We start from the raw sequence: 14527 nt of genomic DNA, 5'->3' as shown, positions 1-14527 counted from the left end.
TTAGCAGAACAAGAGTGAGTTTCATTCAAATCCCACTGAAGCCCAATTGCACTGGAAGACAGATCACTATTCAAGCTGTCAACAAAGAAGACTGATGTTGGTCATAAGTCCCTATTATCTGATGTGGGCTTGAGTTGAGATACAGCTGTGATCAATGCTACTTGACTGTACCATTTCCTGATGGCTCATCTACACGTGGTAGAACAGAGACCAAATTATGCTGAAAAGTACTTATAAATGTGGTTGCTACCTGTGATGCTACACTGATAAACAAAGCATCAGCTCTGGATGATGCATTTTTTAGATGTACTTGGGTACCGCACCCAGTGCAGCTGTAACAGTGCAGGGATGATTGTGCCAGAGCCTGAACTGCACATACTGCACAGGACTAGTAAAGAGGTCAGCTGTGGAATACACCTCCTAACATTACCTCTCATCCCAGCAAATCTAGTTGATTATTGAGATACTGACATTTTATTAGCTGGTTGTGTATCACCACTGCACAAGTACCCTATAAGATTTTGTATCCCAATTTCTAGGCTTATTGTTTCCTTGCAACTACTACTGAGAATACGTTGTGCTATATTACAGCTGGCTGACTCATAAACTGCCATGGTTTCTGAAGATCTGAGCTTGTACATCCTGAATATTTGTCACTCTGTAATGAAATAAAAGCCTCTGAAATAGGTGAGAGACATGTGGGCATGATCTAAGCTGGCCAGAAGTGGTGTCTTCCCATAGGGTCGTTGGGACCCTTGTTTTGTACCTGCTTTGCCTTACATGGAGCAGAATCTCAGACTCCAGGTGAGCATCCTTATTCCCATAATATACCACTCCACAGAGTACCTTAACTCTGATTATAATGGAGACTTCATTTCTTCCCTGTCTTCTTCTTTGGGCTGGACAGCAGTATCCCTCAAGAGGCTATTACATATTGCTATGATACAGTATTTCAGGAGGATGTTGACACAAAAATGAGCCTGTGAATGTCCTATGGCTAAAACTGCGTTATTTTGGTTTGATTTTGAAAAGAAGTATCAAAAATGACCATTAAGGCAAGACTGAATGAATCTAAATTCTCTTTGTCTAACTCTCTACTTAAAAACTTCATTATCTGCTGCCTTTTTTTTTTTTTAATCAGATTGTGCTTCTAAGGCTAAAGCATGTTGGATGCCTGGAAGCATTTCTGTTTTCAGTGAGAACCTCTGTTAACGTGACTCAATCCCTTGTAAATGCAGACATGCACTCAGCAAATTTGATAAGCCCTGAGATGAATTTAGATGCACAAAAATGGTGGATCAGCCTAATCCTTCCTACAGAAGATAATGTTTAAACAAATTTACTTCATTCAGTGAAACACCTGGGCAAGCTTATTTAATATAGTCTTTGCATTTAATTATCTCCTCTGAAGGGGCACTTGCCATATTTCAAAATATGATTATTTTCTTTGGTATTAATTATTTTAAGATCCTCAAAGGAAACTGGGAGGGAAATAGAAAAAGGGGGTCTTAATTAACCTGAGCCACAAAAAGTCATCTTTTGGAATACGGAAGATGGGATATGGAACTGAAAATAAATAGTGCTTTAAAAATCATGAATAATGAAGAATAGCTCTTAAAACCTGAAAAGAATTCTGTATGGAGGTGTTGTTGCTAGGCATTAATATCAGAAAGGCACACTTCCACATTAAACTGTCTTATGGAGGAAAGACAGTAATGGAAAAAATATTTCTGTGAAGAAATCAATATGGACAAAATTACTGGCAGAAATCAAAGAAGTGCAAAATTATGATATACCCAGAGAACAACACAGCCCAGAATCGGCATCTTTAGTTCTTTTCTTCTCTCATTTTGCTCCTGTGGGGATGGCATAAAGAAAGCTATTCCTTTTGGGAAGGATTTATTCCACAATATATTTCTGGCAAGTAGTTTTACTAAAAGTGGTATCACTGCACAGTCCTGTTACTCCTGTCCTTGCAAGAAGGAATACTGTATGTGAAAACAGGAGGCCCTGTTCTCCCCACCACAACTGGAACTGAAATAGGAATGGGGTTTGGATGTTCTTATTCTAGATAGCAAATTAGCACACTATGGCAACTTGTGCATAAGTAATTAGATCACTGGGAGGTTTTGCTTCATCATTACTACATGAAAGGATATTTGCTATGTAGGTTTGCACAGGACAAATGTAGTTGTATGTATGTATCCTCTAAAAGTTGCTTTGGTTGCCTAGGCACAAGCAAGAGGGAATTGTGCATGTTTTGGGCAATTACTCAGTGTGGAACTTCTAGGTTACTCATTTAATGGTAGTTTGCTACTTGAAAGTCTAAATGCAGTCTTGCAAAGATAATTTTATATGTGCCTTAACCTTTGCAAGAAGCCAGACAGCACCTCATGCTGTTAGCAACAGATTTGCCTCGTATTCTACTGCTATGAACTGTATGTTCCACGCTCTGTAGGTGTGAAAAGGGATTAAAACCGGTTTTACAGAAGACATTCCTCTGACTTTTATTCTGTCAATTGTGAGGCAATCACACAAATTTTAATTTCCAGACAAAGTGAAAGCAGTTACCAAATCATACTCCTGCTTCACCTAGAAAACAAATTAAACTCTTTTATGCTACTTGGAAAAGTAATTCTAAGTCAGCTCTCACAGTTGAAGACAAGACTTGGTTTTCCCTTAGTTTTTTAAAAGGCATGAGATTTATTTCACTTTTCTGTAGACACTGTGTAGGTGGTTAAAATCTCTCTTTTTCATTACTGATCATTCCAACTCATCCGAAAATGCTTTGTTGGGCTGAATCTTGGTGTTGAAAGTGTGTGCTTTTTCTGGGAAACTTTTGAAATGATAGGAAATGCTTGTGAAATACTGGAAATAATGAGAGAAAAATGTTTTCTGATCATCTATGTGTTCTTTGCAATGGAATATATTTTCATGATCAAATTAAAATATATTGCTATTTTGTCACAGAATTGTACTCAAGCCATTCCCAGAGACAGCATGGCAAGCAGCAAGTCCAGAGGAGGGCAATCAGCATGCTCAGAGGGCTGGGATACCTCTTCTATGAAGCCAGGCTGAGAGCTAGAGCTGTTCATCCTGGAAAAGAGAATATTCTGGGAAGAACTTAGAGCACCTTCCAATACCCAAAGGGCCCACAGGAGAGCTGGGGAGGAAATTTTGACAAGGGCATGGACAGGACATGGGGGAATGTCCTCAAACAGAAAAAGAAGAAATTTGGATCATATATAAAAAGGAAATTGTTTATTGTGAGGGTGATGAGGCACTAGAACAAATTGCCCAGAGAAGCTGTGGACGTCACATCCCTGGAAGTGTTCATGGCCAGACTGGATGAGGCTTTGAAGTGGAAAATGTCCCTGTTCACGGCAGGGGTGTTGGAACTAGATGATTTTTGAGGTCCCTTCCAAATGAAGCCAGTCTATCATTCTATGAGACCCATACTCCTCTCCTCTGTAAGGTGACAGTGAGTTCAGTACGTCAGTCCTCTCTGAAATCATCCTTTGAATATTGTGTCACCATATTCACATACGGCACCCTTGAAGATGGAAGTGTATAGAAATCAGAGTCTGTAAGGTCTCAAACGGGGCAGGAGCTCAGAGCTGTGCTGTCCTGGAAGTAGTGGCAGGGCCAGCAGCCGTCAGGCATACCAGCAGGCAGGTGCTAAGGTGGGCCCCTTATCAGACATGCCGTGTGACTGCCTGGTGGATGGATGGTTCGCTGCCAGCAGAGGCCTCTGCACCTGCAGATAAAATCACAGGATGAGTCAGGTTGGAAAAGACCTCTGAGAAGATTGAGTCCAATCTATGACTGAACCACCACTAAGTAACACGTCTAGTCTTTCCTTAAACACTCCCAGGGATGATGACTCCACCATCACCCTGAGCAGCCCATTCCAACGTCTAGAAACCCTTTCTGTGAAGAAATTCCTCCTAATGTCCAACCTAAACCTCCCCTGATGCAGCTTGAGAGTATGTCCTCTTGCCCTGTCCCGTCGCTGGTTGCCTGGGAGAAGAGGTCGACCCCCCACCCGGCTCCAACCTCTTTTCAGGCAGTTGTAGAGGGCGATAAGGTCACCCGAGCCTCCCGTTCTCCGCAGCCCCGGCCCGGCCCGCTCACGGTGACCCGCTGGGCTCACGGGCGCTCGGGGGGGCTCCCAGCGCCGTGACACGGCACGGGGGGCGGCGGGGCGGGGGGGCCGGCGCCGAGGAGGTGGAGGAGGAGGAGGAGGAGGAGTGGGAACGGACTGAGAGGGTAAAAGCGGGGGGAGGTGAAGGAGCGGGGCTGAGAGCGGAGGAAGCGGAGAGGAGGCAGGAGCGCCGCGGGACGAGCTGCCCGGGCCCGGGGCTGCCCTGCCGGGCCATGTGGCGGCGGGACGGCGGCGGGACGGGGCTGCCGCGGCTGCTGCTGTGGCTGTGGCTGTGCGCGCTGGGCCCCGGCCCGGCCGCCGCCTGCAGCCCGCGCTGCCGGCACGGAGGGCTCTGCCTCGGCGACGGCTCCTGCCTCTGCTCCAAGGGCTACGAGGGCGAGCGCTGCCAGCACGGTAACAGCGGGCGGGGTGCGCCGGCTCCGGGGCGCCTCCGGGTGCGGCAGGCATGGGCACAAGCGCTGCCTTCGCTCTCTGTCAGGCCAGCCCTCCGGCGACTATTCCCTCCGGGAAGGTCTGAGGAGCTGGGGTTTGGATCTGGTGTGAGAGGCGGGTAGTGAGGTGCCGGGGAGGACCTAAAGACGGAGAGGTGGAAGAAGAGAGTTAATGCATCCTTTGGTAAGGTGAGGCAGTGATAGCAAACTAATGGAGCACAGCCAAGAGCCGGCGTGAAGACCTCACGTTGGTAAGCAGACGCCGCTGTCAGAAACGGCTGTGGGTCCGTAGAGAGCTTTTTCCCACTTGGATATTGAGTAAGAAGCCACTCACTAGACAGGCTTCGGCGTTTTATTCCTCCTATTGCTTTAACTGTGCATGCTTAAATACTCCCCTGGAAGTATTTAAGGAATCAGAGAATCAGTCAGGTTGGAAGGGACCACAGTGAGTCATCTCATCCAACATCCCTGCCCAAGCAGGGTCATCCTAGAACGCAATGCACAGGATTGCATCCAGATGGTTCTTGAATGCTTTTAGAGTCTTTACAGCATTCTAAGCCTCAGTAGCATTTAACTAGTATTTCTAGGTGCAATTAGTCAGGACTAGTCATTAACAAAAACATCAAAAAAGTGTGTAGAAAGTAGATTATTTTCCGGGTTCCTTTTTATTTAGAATATGTTGTGCTTGTAAAAGTACTGTAGTTTACTTCCTGGATGTTACCTGACGCACGGAGTCATTTGTACATCCCCTTTCCACGGTAGGAGGCGTAAAGCTAGGGTTGAGTCTGTTCCTGTTAGTGTCCGCGGAGAGACAAAAGTATTTTTGAAAATGCCACCTAATATGCAAAAGCAAACATTGGGAAGAAGAGTTTTAGTTTAAACCCTGTTCAATGTAACACGTTAAATTTCTAAATCCCTTTTTGAAAAGTTTAACTGTAGAGCTTGTGGCTATTAATTGCTAAAAAATCACTCAGTGTCAGGAGTTCCTTTGCTTTGCACGTTGTCCTATGTGAAGAGGTGATATAATTGTGCAATATTTGTTCTAATTTTCAGTGTCGTTCATTTAAAATGCAATTTATTTTTTTTTAACTCTGAGATGAGTTTCTGAAAATTTCATTCAGCAGTGTAGTTATTCATGGAGTGTTGTTTCATTTAAAGGCTGAGGCTAGCAGGTGGTAACAAATGATGTATAGCTAATGTGCTGTGCAGTGAAGATTAAAAACTATGCTATATGAACTGTTCCAAACAACTGTTGGTTCCTAGACATTTTGGGGTTTAAGGGAGAGGTAAAATATTGCTGGAGAGGCAGATCAGTTCTTGAACTAGAAAGATGAACTGTCTGGAGTTGTTAGGGGAACCACTGAATCCTTGTGCTCATATGGCCATCAACGTAGAAAAAAAATAGGGTAAATGAAGATTCATCCCTTGTTCTGTCAAGAAAACCGAACTGAAAATTCTGTGAAATGACACAGAAACAGAATTTTTCTTAAATCAGGAGCTCTTGTATGGCTCTTCCAAAGAACTGAGAGCATCTGGTAAAAGTTAGGGAGAGCTGAGCACTGGCTGGTTTTTTCATACATGTCTCTGTCCTTTATTTGCCTGCTAATACTCATTCTGCATGTACTAATGTGAAAAGTCCTCTATTCTTCAGCTCGGTTGCTTGAGAGTGCTGTAAGTATATGGGGACAAAATCAGGGTGGTGTTATTCATCATTCATATTTTCCCTTTTCTTCCCTCTCATACTTTTCACCCATCCAGTCAAAGGATTAGTAGAGAAGCATCTCACACCAGCAGCTAACTCAGATGAGGCTCCCAGAAAGAGATGGGTTCTAAAATCTGTGTGTGAATAAACAAATGTTTTCTCGGACAGCAGAGCTGATTCTATCTATATGATAGGTAATTTATTTGCAATCTGACTGGATTTATCCAGAATTTTGCAAAATTGAGATTTTTATTTGTACCTTATCGAGCCTGTTCAAGCTGTCAGCAATGAAAAAGTTGCAGGATTTGTGATGATCACAGATGCTTTGCTCCCAACAGATAATTACAGTTATGAGAAAAGTCACATTTATCTTGGATGCTTGCTAAACAAACACTGTACATTTCAGAAAGGTCTCTGAAAAGTCAGCTGAAGCAAATAAAGGGAAAAAAAAGAGCATGGGGGAGAAAGAAACCCTGAGTTATTTCTGGAGACATTTTAGAGAAGAGATATAAGGAATAGAGCATGTAGTTTTTCTGAAGAGGAACATAGGAATCCAGTAAAAAGTCTGATGTTTCATCTCAAGAATCACAAGATGCCTCTCAAGTTGTAACATCTTTTTATTAAATCATTTCTACTTATCACCGATATTCTTACCTGTCATTTCTCCACTTTAGTTATCAAAAGCTTTTTTGGCAGTCCAGCTGTGTTCCTTTTTAATATGGCTCTTTCTTCTGCCTGTTCTGTCCAGGCTCAAAACATTCCTTAATTTGGAGTGCTTAAAAGCTCAGTATGGTGGAGTACTCCCTGTGCAAGGAAATCATTTCACCTTATCAACAACGTAAGATGACATGGCAGGTATATCTTAGAAAATAAGAAGACAAACTGATGAAAATATAATAATGTGCAAATTTCTTACATATTTGAGTAGTAACTTTAGTAAGATTCACCAATATTTATCCAACCTTTCTTTGTTGTCTGTCTTACAGCTACATGTTATCCAAAATGCAAAAATGGTGGAGAGTGCCTCCGACCTGGAAAATGCAGATGTCCACCTGGCTATGGGGGTAGATACTGTCATAAAGGTAAGACCCAAGCAAGCAGTAGCTTGGAAAGACAAGGAGTTTGAAAACAGACTAAATTAATTTGGGACTCCTTAAAGCCCTGGATCTGATGCATTTTAAAATAATGACCTTAATTCTGTAAATCTCTGAGCTTACTGTCAAGACATGCATGGCCTAGAGGATGTGCATGCTTGCAGGAGGATGGGATGGAGTACATGTACTGAAATGTGTTGTGAGAATCTGAGCGAGTTTTTTCCCTTGGAAAATACCCTGTTTATGTGTTACGTAAATATTCTATTCTATTTAGCTCTATAACAGATTCTGTCTAAATAATTTCTTGGGATGGTTGTATAGATACATGTTTCTTCATTAGGTGGTTGAAATTTTATGTAGTATCTGCAAGATGGTAACATTGAGGGCAAGTCACTGAAGATACGTGTGTCAACATATTGTTGAGACATAATGGGAGATGACAGAAAAGGAGTAGCAAAGACCATTTTTATGGTTTTGTGAAGCCTATTGAATATAGGCATGGATTGGAAAAGGCAATTCAAGAAAACACTGTTATGTTGTGCATGTACAAACTTGTGTTGTGGGGCAATGTGCTATTATAGAATCTCGCAGAATCACAGACTGGGCGAGGTTGGAAGGGACCTCTGGAGGTCATAATTTCCAAGCTCCCTGCTCAAGCAGGGCTACCTAGAGCCAGCTGCTGAGTGTCATGTCTTTATGGCTTTTGAATATCTCCAAAGACAGAGATTCCACAATTTCCAGGGCAATCTGTAGCACCATTTGGTCACCCTCACTGTGACGACCTGATGGTGATTTTCTCATCCTTAATGTGGCTGGAAATGGTTTCCAGGGTCAGTTCTTGTACTGCCTCACCAGGGACTGAGGTGAGGCAGACCAGCCTGTAGCTCCCTGGGTCCTCCTTGCCCTTCTAGAAGACTGGAGTAATATTTGCTTTCATCCAGTCTTCATGCACTTCTCTCTGTCACCGTGATTGATCAAATACAATCAATATTAAATACATTAACCTACATTGTGTGACAAAGTAATATGCAAACAAGCTTTCAAGAGCTTTTCCAGCTGTGGTGGATTTGTCTTTCATGTCCTTGCGTGTTCAGTATTTGTGCAAAAAATCTGTTAGCTGAAATTGTGCTCAATACTTGTGGTTGAACAAGATATTTGGACATTTTTTTCTGCAAATTATCAAGCAGACATCCAAACTGTCCATGTTTATAATGAAGGATGGCTGTTTCTCTTCAATACAGTGAAGGTGGTGTAGAATATACTTTCATACTTGCGGAAGGAAGCATTTGGTTGTACGGAACAGTAATTGTGCCACTTTTCGAAGATCGTTCTCTCCACAGTTGATACCAATCGTATGTCTGGCATAAATAATGCTTCATTAATGAGGCCTTCAGGGCTTTGTTGTGTAGAACAATTCTGAAATGAGGAGGCTAACTTAAGTATTTGGCCTTTGGGAAGGCACCGCTTGACTGTAGTGATAGTTTCATTTGTCAAAGGAATATCCCCATCTCTTCTTCCTCCTGTTACATGAAGGTCCTGTCAGGTAAGGAAATACATGAATCCTTAACCACATGATACTGGCTTACCAGCTGTGATTTGGCAAGCTTGATACAAATATGCATGTTAGTAGTTCCTGCAGTGTAGCTGATGAACAGTGGTGTTACTGGTGAGAAGCAGAACAGTGCCTTGCTCTGAACAGTTGAAATTTTAGTCTTTGCAGATATGATAAAACAAGTAGTTGATGCCAGATGAGCTGTTTAAAGACAATTATTTGAGGTCCTATGCTGCTTTTGAAATGTATGGTGTATGCTGTCTTCCACAGTCAGCTGTGAAGGAGGCTGTCAGAATGGTGGGGAATGCATCTCTGTCAATGGAGTGGTGAAGTGCCTTTGTGCTTCTGGCTGGACAGGATCAAGATGTCAGGAAGGTGTGTGTCAACATTCATGCAAATATTTATATTAATACTAAAACTGCAGTAACAAAAACATCTTAAAAGTATTAAGGGACTAATAAGAATGGAAATTGCATTACTACAGAAATGAGTGACTTACATTATGGGTACTTACACAGATAAAATAATGTGAAATTATTTTGCATTAAGGTGTACAATGTTCACATTTAAACCAAGGTTCATAATACAGTACCTATATATTTTTTTTCCATTTCCATGGTCCTGGAAATTCTTTTGGAGTTATACAAGTTGAATATCTGGCCTAGAAGAAAGTGTGTTTTGCCATTTTGACTTGTATCATCCTGAATCTTTCATTCTGTCAGGATTCTTTTACATCAGTTTTATAAATCCTGCTGACTTTCCCATTCTTTTTCTTGTAGCAATTTGTCCTCAAGGTTGTCGGAATAATGGAGCTTGTGTGGCTCCTGGGATTTGTAGCTGTCCAGCTGGATGGGTCGGTAGAGCATGTCACTTAGGTAAATGACTTCTGACATTTTTCATTTATCCTTTCCTCTGCTTGTTTAATTTACCAATCAAAGTGTTCAAATCTTCAGTGCCTAACAAAGCTTCCAGGGAAAGTATCTTCGAATAGTAACTGAGAGCTGCTTCCATGTACTGGGCTCTTACAAGCATGCGTAAGGAGTAGATGGCTGTTCAGTTTGGCCAGAAACACAGAACTTTTCCACTTTGAAAGAGCTTCAGATTTTGGTTGTCACCAAATTAATTACTGGGTATGTCTTATTGGTATTTCTGAAATATTGTCTGTAAACTGAGACCCCAGTACAAAGAACTGAAAACTACAGAAATACTATTGCTACTGGTGTGGATTAGAAGCTTCATTAAATTTTACAGACATGTAAAATTGAAACTCACTTCTCACTTTGAGGATAAGTTGAAGAATCAACTCCAGGTGTTCTTAGAATTCTGAAAGCTGCCTGTAATCAGGATTAGTACTGACACTCTTGCTGAACAACCGCTTCTGTTTTCACAAACTTTGATTCACAAAGGCAGGTGATTATAAAGTCTTTAATCTACACTTCTCAGGCCTTCTACGCTTGTAACAGCACTGCCCGGATGCTAAAGGCAATAGTCCTGACACTACAAAAGGAAAAGGTTTTTTATTTGCTCTCTGGGAGACTGAAAAAAACCGTGTGCAAACATTGGTTTTGAACTGGATATTGTGGGTGCACGGTCTCTGGATTAAGTCCTCTGCATCTGATATTTTGGCATGGCTGTGGGAATTTAATCAGCTAGTGTTAGTTCTACAATATATATAGTCAAACAACCGTTAACAAGTAACCTTTTGATGTTCCCATTGACCATCAGAATGCTTCTCTTTTGTATTCATCAGGGTATTGAGATACAGGGTGATATTAGAAGCCAAGTGTGGGAGTTGCAGAGAACTTACAGAATGCTAGCTCCATTCCCTGCAGCTGCAGTAATGGTGGAAGTGTTCAGGTTCTTAATGTCAAAATAATTACTGTTCCCAAAGTGACTAGATCTGCGTCAAGTTCAACTTCTTTTGGTGTACATGCTCATAAACAAATTGCAGCCCCTGGCTTGTCAGCTGAACTGGTGTGTAGCAGGGGACAGCTGAAGCTGTGCCCACTCAGCCTTCCTCTGTTCTTGTGGGGGAAGAGGAGGACAGTGTGTGAGACACTGATAGGATGTGGTGACTGTTTCCTCATGGGTGTGGATCCAAGAACTGGTTTGAATAAGTTTCAGCAGGAATTTTTATTGTTCTCTCACTTTTATGGGGGCATCTGTCTCAAAAACGCCTATGCCTTAAAGAACAGAAATTATAGTATTTTAAAAGGGAAATGGAGCATGAATAAGACTAGATGTACTGTGCCTGTATTCCAGTGAAGGCCACGATGCCATAAATTGAGAGGCATTGCTTTTCAGTTCTTCCATTATGCTTTTATTTATAATGTCCCAGTGCAGTCACCAGGGAACAATTCTGCTACCACAGTGAGACAAAGAGAAAAATGATCCTGTGTTGTGCTCAAGACGTACTGTGTATCTGGTGTCTCATTTCAGCTGTGTGTAAACTGCCCTGCCAACATGGAGGGAAATGCATCGCTCCAAACGTGTGTAGATGTCGACTGCCGTACTCTGGGCCACAGTGTACAAAGAAAAGGAAGGAATGAAGCAACTTCAGCCAAGATAAGCTGCATTTTTTTTCATGTAACCATACAGAGAAGTCTGCAGCAGTGTTATCATAAACATGATAACTTGATTTCAGATAGCTTTTTGTACCCATTATATTAAGTAAATGCTTTTCTATATGAAAGGAAAGTATTGCTGATTGTAGGGAAGTTATTATAAATATCCAACTGTGTACAGTGTATGACACAAGTTTTCTCCTCATTTTTTCTTCATAAGCAGAAGTATTATGCCTTGGTCAATACAGCTGACCTTGAAATAAAATTTTTCTTCTAATTGAGTACTTCAGAACAGATCTCTGCTCTTCTTTTTGATTTTTCTCCCCTTTGACTAGACTTACTGTGTTATATAATTACATTTTTAAAAAGCACATGAAACAAAAATCCCTCAATTCAGATCATCAGAAGTGAATGTTAGTTCAAGTATAATTTGCTTTCAATGAGATTAAACAGTTGCAAGAGGAAACTTGCAGAGTTTGCAAGTCTCTGGAACATTACCAAACAGCAAAGCTTCTTATTTAAATCGTGGTTATCACTTTATGTCTGCTTCCTGTCTCTCCCCCCAGTCTGATCTGGATCTCAATCAGCTAAAGAGTATTTAAATAAAAACCCCAACAACCGACCCCCCCCGCCCCCCATACTTGTTCAGACAATTCTGCTGTTACTTTCTAGAAGCTTAATCCATGCTGATACTCTAAGAGTCCTTATCTCGACTACTTCTACAGTCATATTATCTGATCATCTCTCAACTACCAATTATTTCTTTTCCTTATCCCAGTGAGACAGGAAAATATATTTTTCTTCTGGAGACATTGATAATTCGATGCTATTCAAGACTGTGTTGTTACAGGAGCAGTATAATGGCAGGCTACAGACTAGCAGGGAGGAAAAGCCGTGCCTGTCACAAATCACGTGTGTGGGGGATGTTTGTGCTTGCCTTCTGGAAATGTTCCCGTTTGGCTTCATTTAGGTTTTGCAGGCTTTTGAATGACCTGCAGATTGGACTGAGTCTCCTATGTTCACTGTTCCTTGTCTCATTTCTGCTGTTTCCTGAGTGCTACTGTTGAGGAAGGTTTTGCCAAAACATCCTAGTCGAAACAGTCAACTTTCTGAATGATGCTCAGATCAATTTTTATTTTTTTGAGACATTGATTTTCATTGTCTTCTAGATGAAACTGGAATAATTTTTTTTTGGTGGGAGAATTTTACTATGCATTACTTTAGTCCATTTGTCGGAACAACATTTTAACTGTGTTTAACTAGCAGAACATGTAGCTCTCATGGCCAGTAATTTATATGGACCTGTTTCTGCCAGGATTACAAGCCACTGAGCAAAGAGGCAAAGGTAATGGGGTCTTCTTAGTTACCAATTTTTTCTACACGAGAGAACCCAAGCATGCAGAGGGCAATTGAAAGGCAATGGTTTATTTCCTGAGACTCCTGTTTCCTGTTACAAGCAATTGCTGTGTGGTGCAGTTGAGCTTTCTCCTGTGCTTTCTTTGGAGGTTGTTGCCTTTTGTTCAGAGGAAACCTGCTGCAGAGATGTTGTGAAGGATTTCTTGCAGGGACAGGGCACAACACAAGAGGAATGCACATTTTTTTGTGCTGCTTTTGCTGTGATACACTGGCTATTTCACACTTGCTGGTGAAAAATGTGATTCTCGTGTGTGGACCAAGATGATTCCATCAATGGTTCTGAATAATTTTATAATGATGATGTTGATGAAATTCTGTGTCACAGTCCACTACATCATGCCATAATTTAGAAATTCAGGAGCTAGGCTGAATACATTAGGTGACATAGTGCTTGTAGGGGAATGAAAGGGACAAAAATTACTTGCACCGGACCCAAAATTTAGAATAAATAATCAGTACTATGTAAATACAAAGAGGCATAATATCTCAGTATTATTCCCAAAAAGACTGACTTCTCCTAATAAAGACAAAAGTGACAGTAATAGTGACTAGAAGGTTGAAGAGATACTGGCATTGTCAGGAGCAAGAGGCCAGGAGCAATCATTGAGAGACTGTAACTGGTGTTTCTGAACAGGCCAAAACAAATGCTAATTTAGTTTTCGGTTTAGAAATGATTGAAGTAAGCAGTAATTTGATGCCACACAGAATGCAATGGTGTATCTCAGAAATACTACTTGAACGTAGCACCATCTACTGGCTAGAGGGTTTTTTGTCTTTTTTTTTTTTTTGGTTTTGCTTTTAAGAAATACTTCTTCTTATTATTCAATTAAACTTTAAGTGAGTTTAAAAGTGATTTTTCTAGTTAGTTAGAGAAATCTTAGAATGTATTATTAATGACAGTCTGTGTCCCCAGATTATTATTTTCACAGTTCAACATGCATTTACTAAAAGAGCTGCCAGTAATTCTTGCCTTTTGTTTGTTTCCTGCTCGCTGGACGATTGAACATACTAGCTACAGCATGTAATTTCTGGAGATAGGTCCTCCTGTGGAGAGATGTCATACATGCAGCTCAAAGGTCAAGAGAAGCAATACAGAACACACTAGCTCTCTTATTCATTAGAGCTAACTGTAACACCTTACACAGATACTCTGAAACAACTGTAAAAATTTTAGCGGTATTGTAGTGGTTGCATTTTTGATACTCTGTCTTTTAAGAGTATGCATGGAAAGGTGAGGTGTTTCTTCTTTATGGTTTACTTACATGCACATTTTTGTTTATGTTTTTTCTTCTGCTCTAAGTGCTTCTGGCAAGAATGGATTTACTTGGTCTAGCTGTAAAATATCATTTGCTGGCTAAAATGAGCTGTGGGCAGAATGACCAGATACCAGCATGTGACACCTTTATATGACAGAAACTGCATAAAAAACTTTAGTTATTAGTAAAGCTTTCTAACCTCTACATTTGGATTTGTATATGTACCTAGATGCTATGTTTTGAGAATTTAAAATTTAGGTTTTTCCATTTGGACAAATAATGGAGTGGGGGTAGACAATTTGTCAAGTAGCTTCTGTTTTTACACGTATTTACTTTAGGGTTTGTGC

At 41.1% G+C, this 14527-nt stretch overlaps 1 protein-coding gene across 1 annotated transcript; it reads left to right on the top strand.

Annotated features, from left to right (window-relative positions):
* Positions 1–4287: 4287 nt before the first annotated feature.
* LOC116445012 (von Willebrand factor D and EGF domain-containing protein-like) lies at positions 4288–14300 on the top strand. The gene is made up of 5 exons (XM_032110990.1): positions 4288–4558; positions 7285–7380; positions 9215–9319; positions 9724–9819; positions 11384–14300. Exons 1-5 carry the CDS (start codon positions 4378–4380, stop codon positions 11491–11493), a joined length of 588 nt encoding a protein of 195 aa, XP_031966881.1. The 5' UTR covers positions 4288–4377; the 3' UTR covers positions 11494–14300.
* Positions 14301–14527: the final 227 nt, after the last annotated feature.

The sequence above is a fragment of the Corvus moneduloides genome, chromosome 1 (genome assembly GCF_009650955.1).
Source record: "Corvus moneduloides isolate bCorMon1 chromosome 1, bCorMon1.pri, whole genome shotgun sequence".
Lineage (NCBI taxonomy): Eukaryota > Metazoa > Chordata > Aves > Passeriformes > Corvidae > Corvus > Corvus moneduloides.
This window is presented reverse-complemented; position numbering and strand designations above follow the sequence as displayed.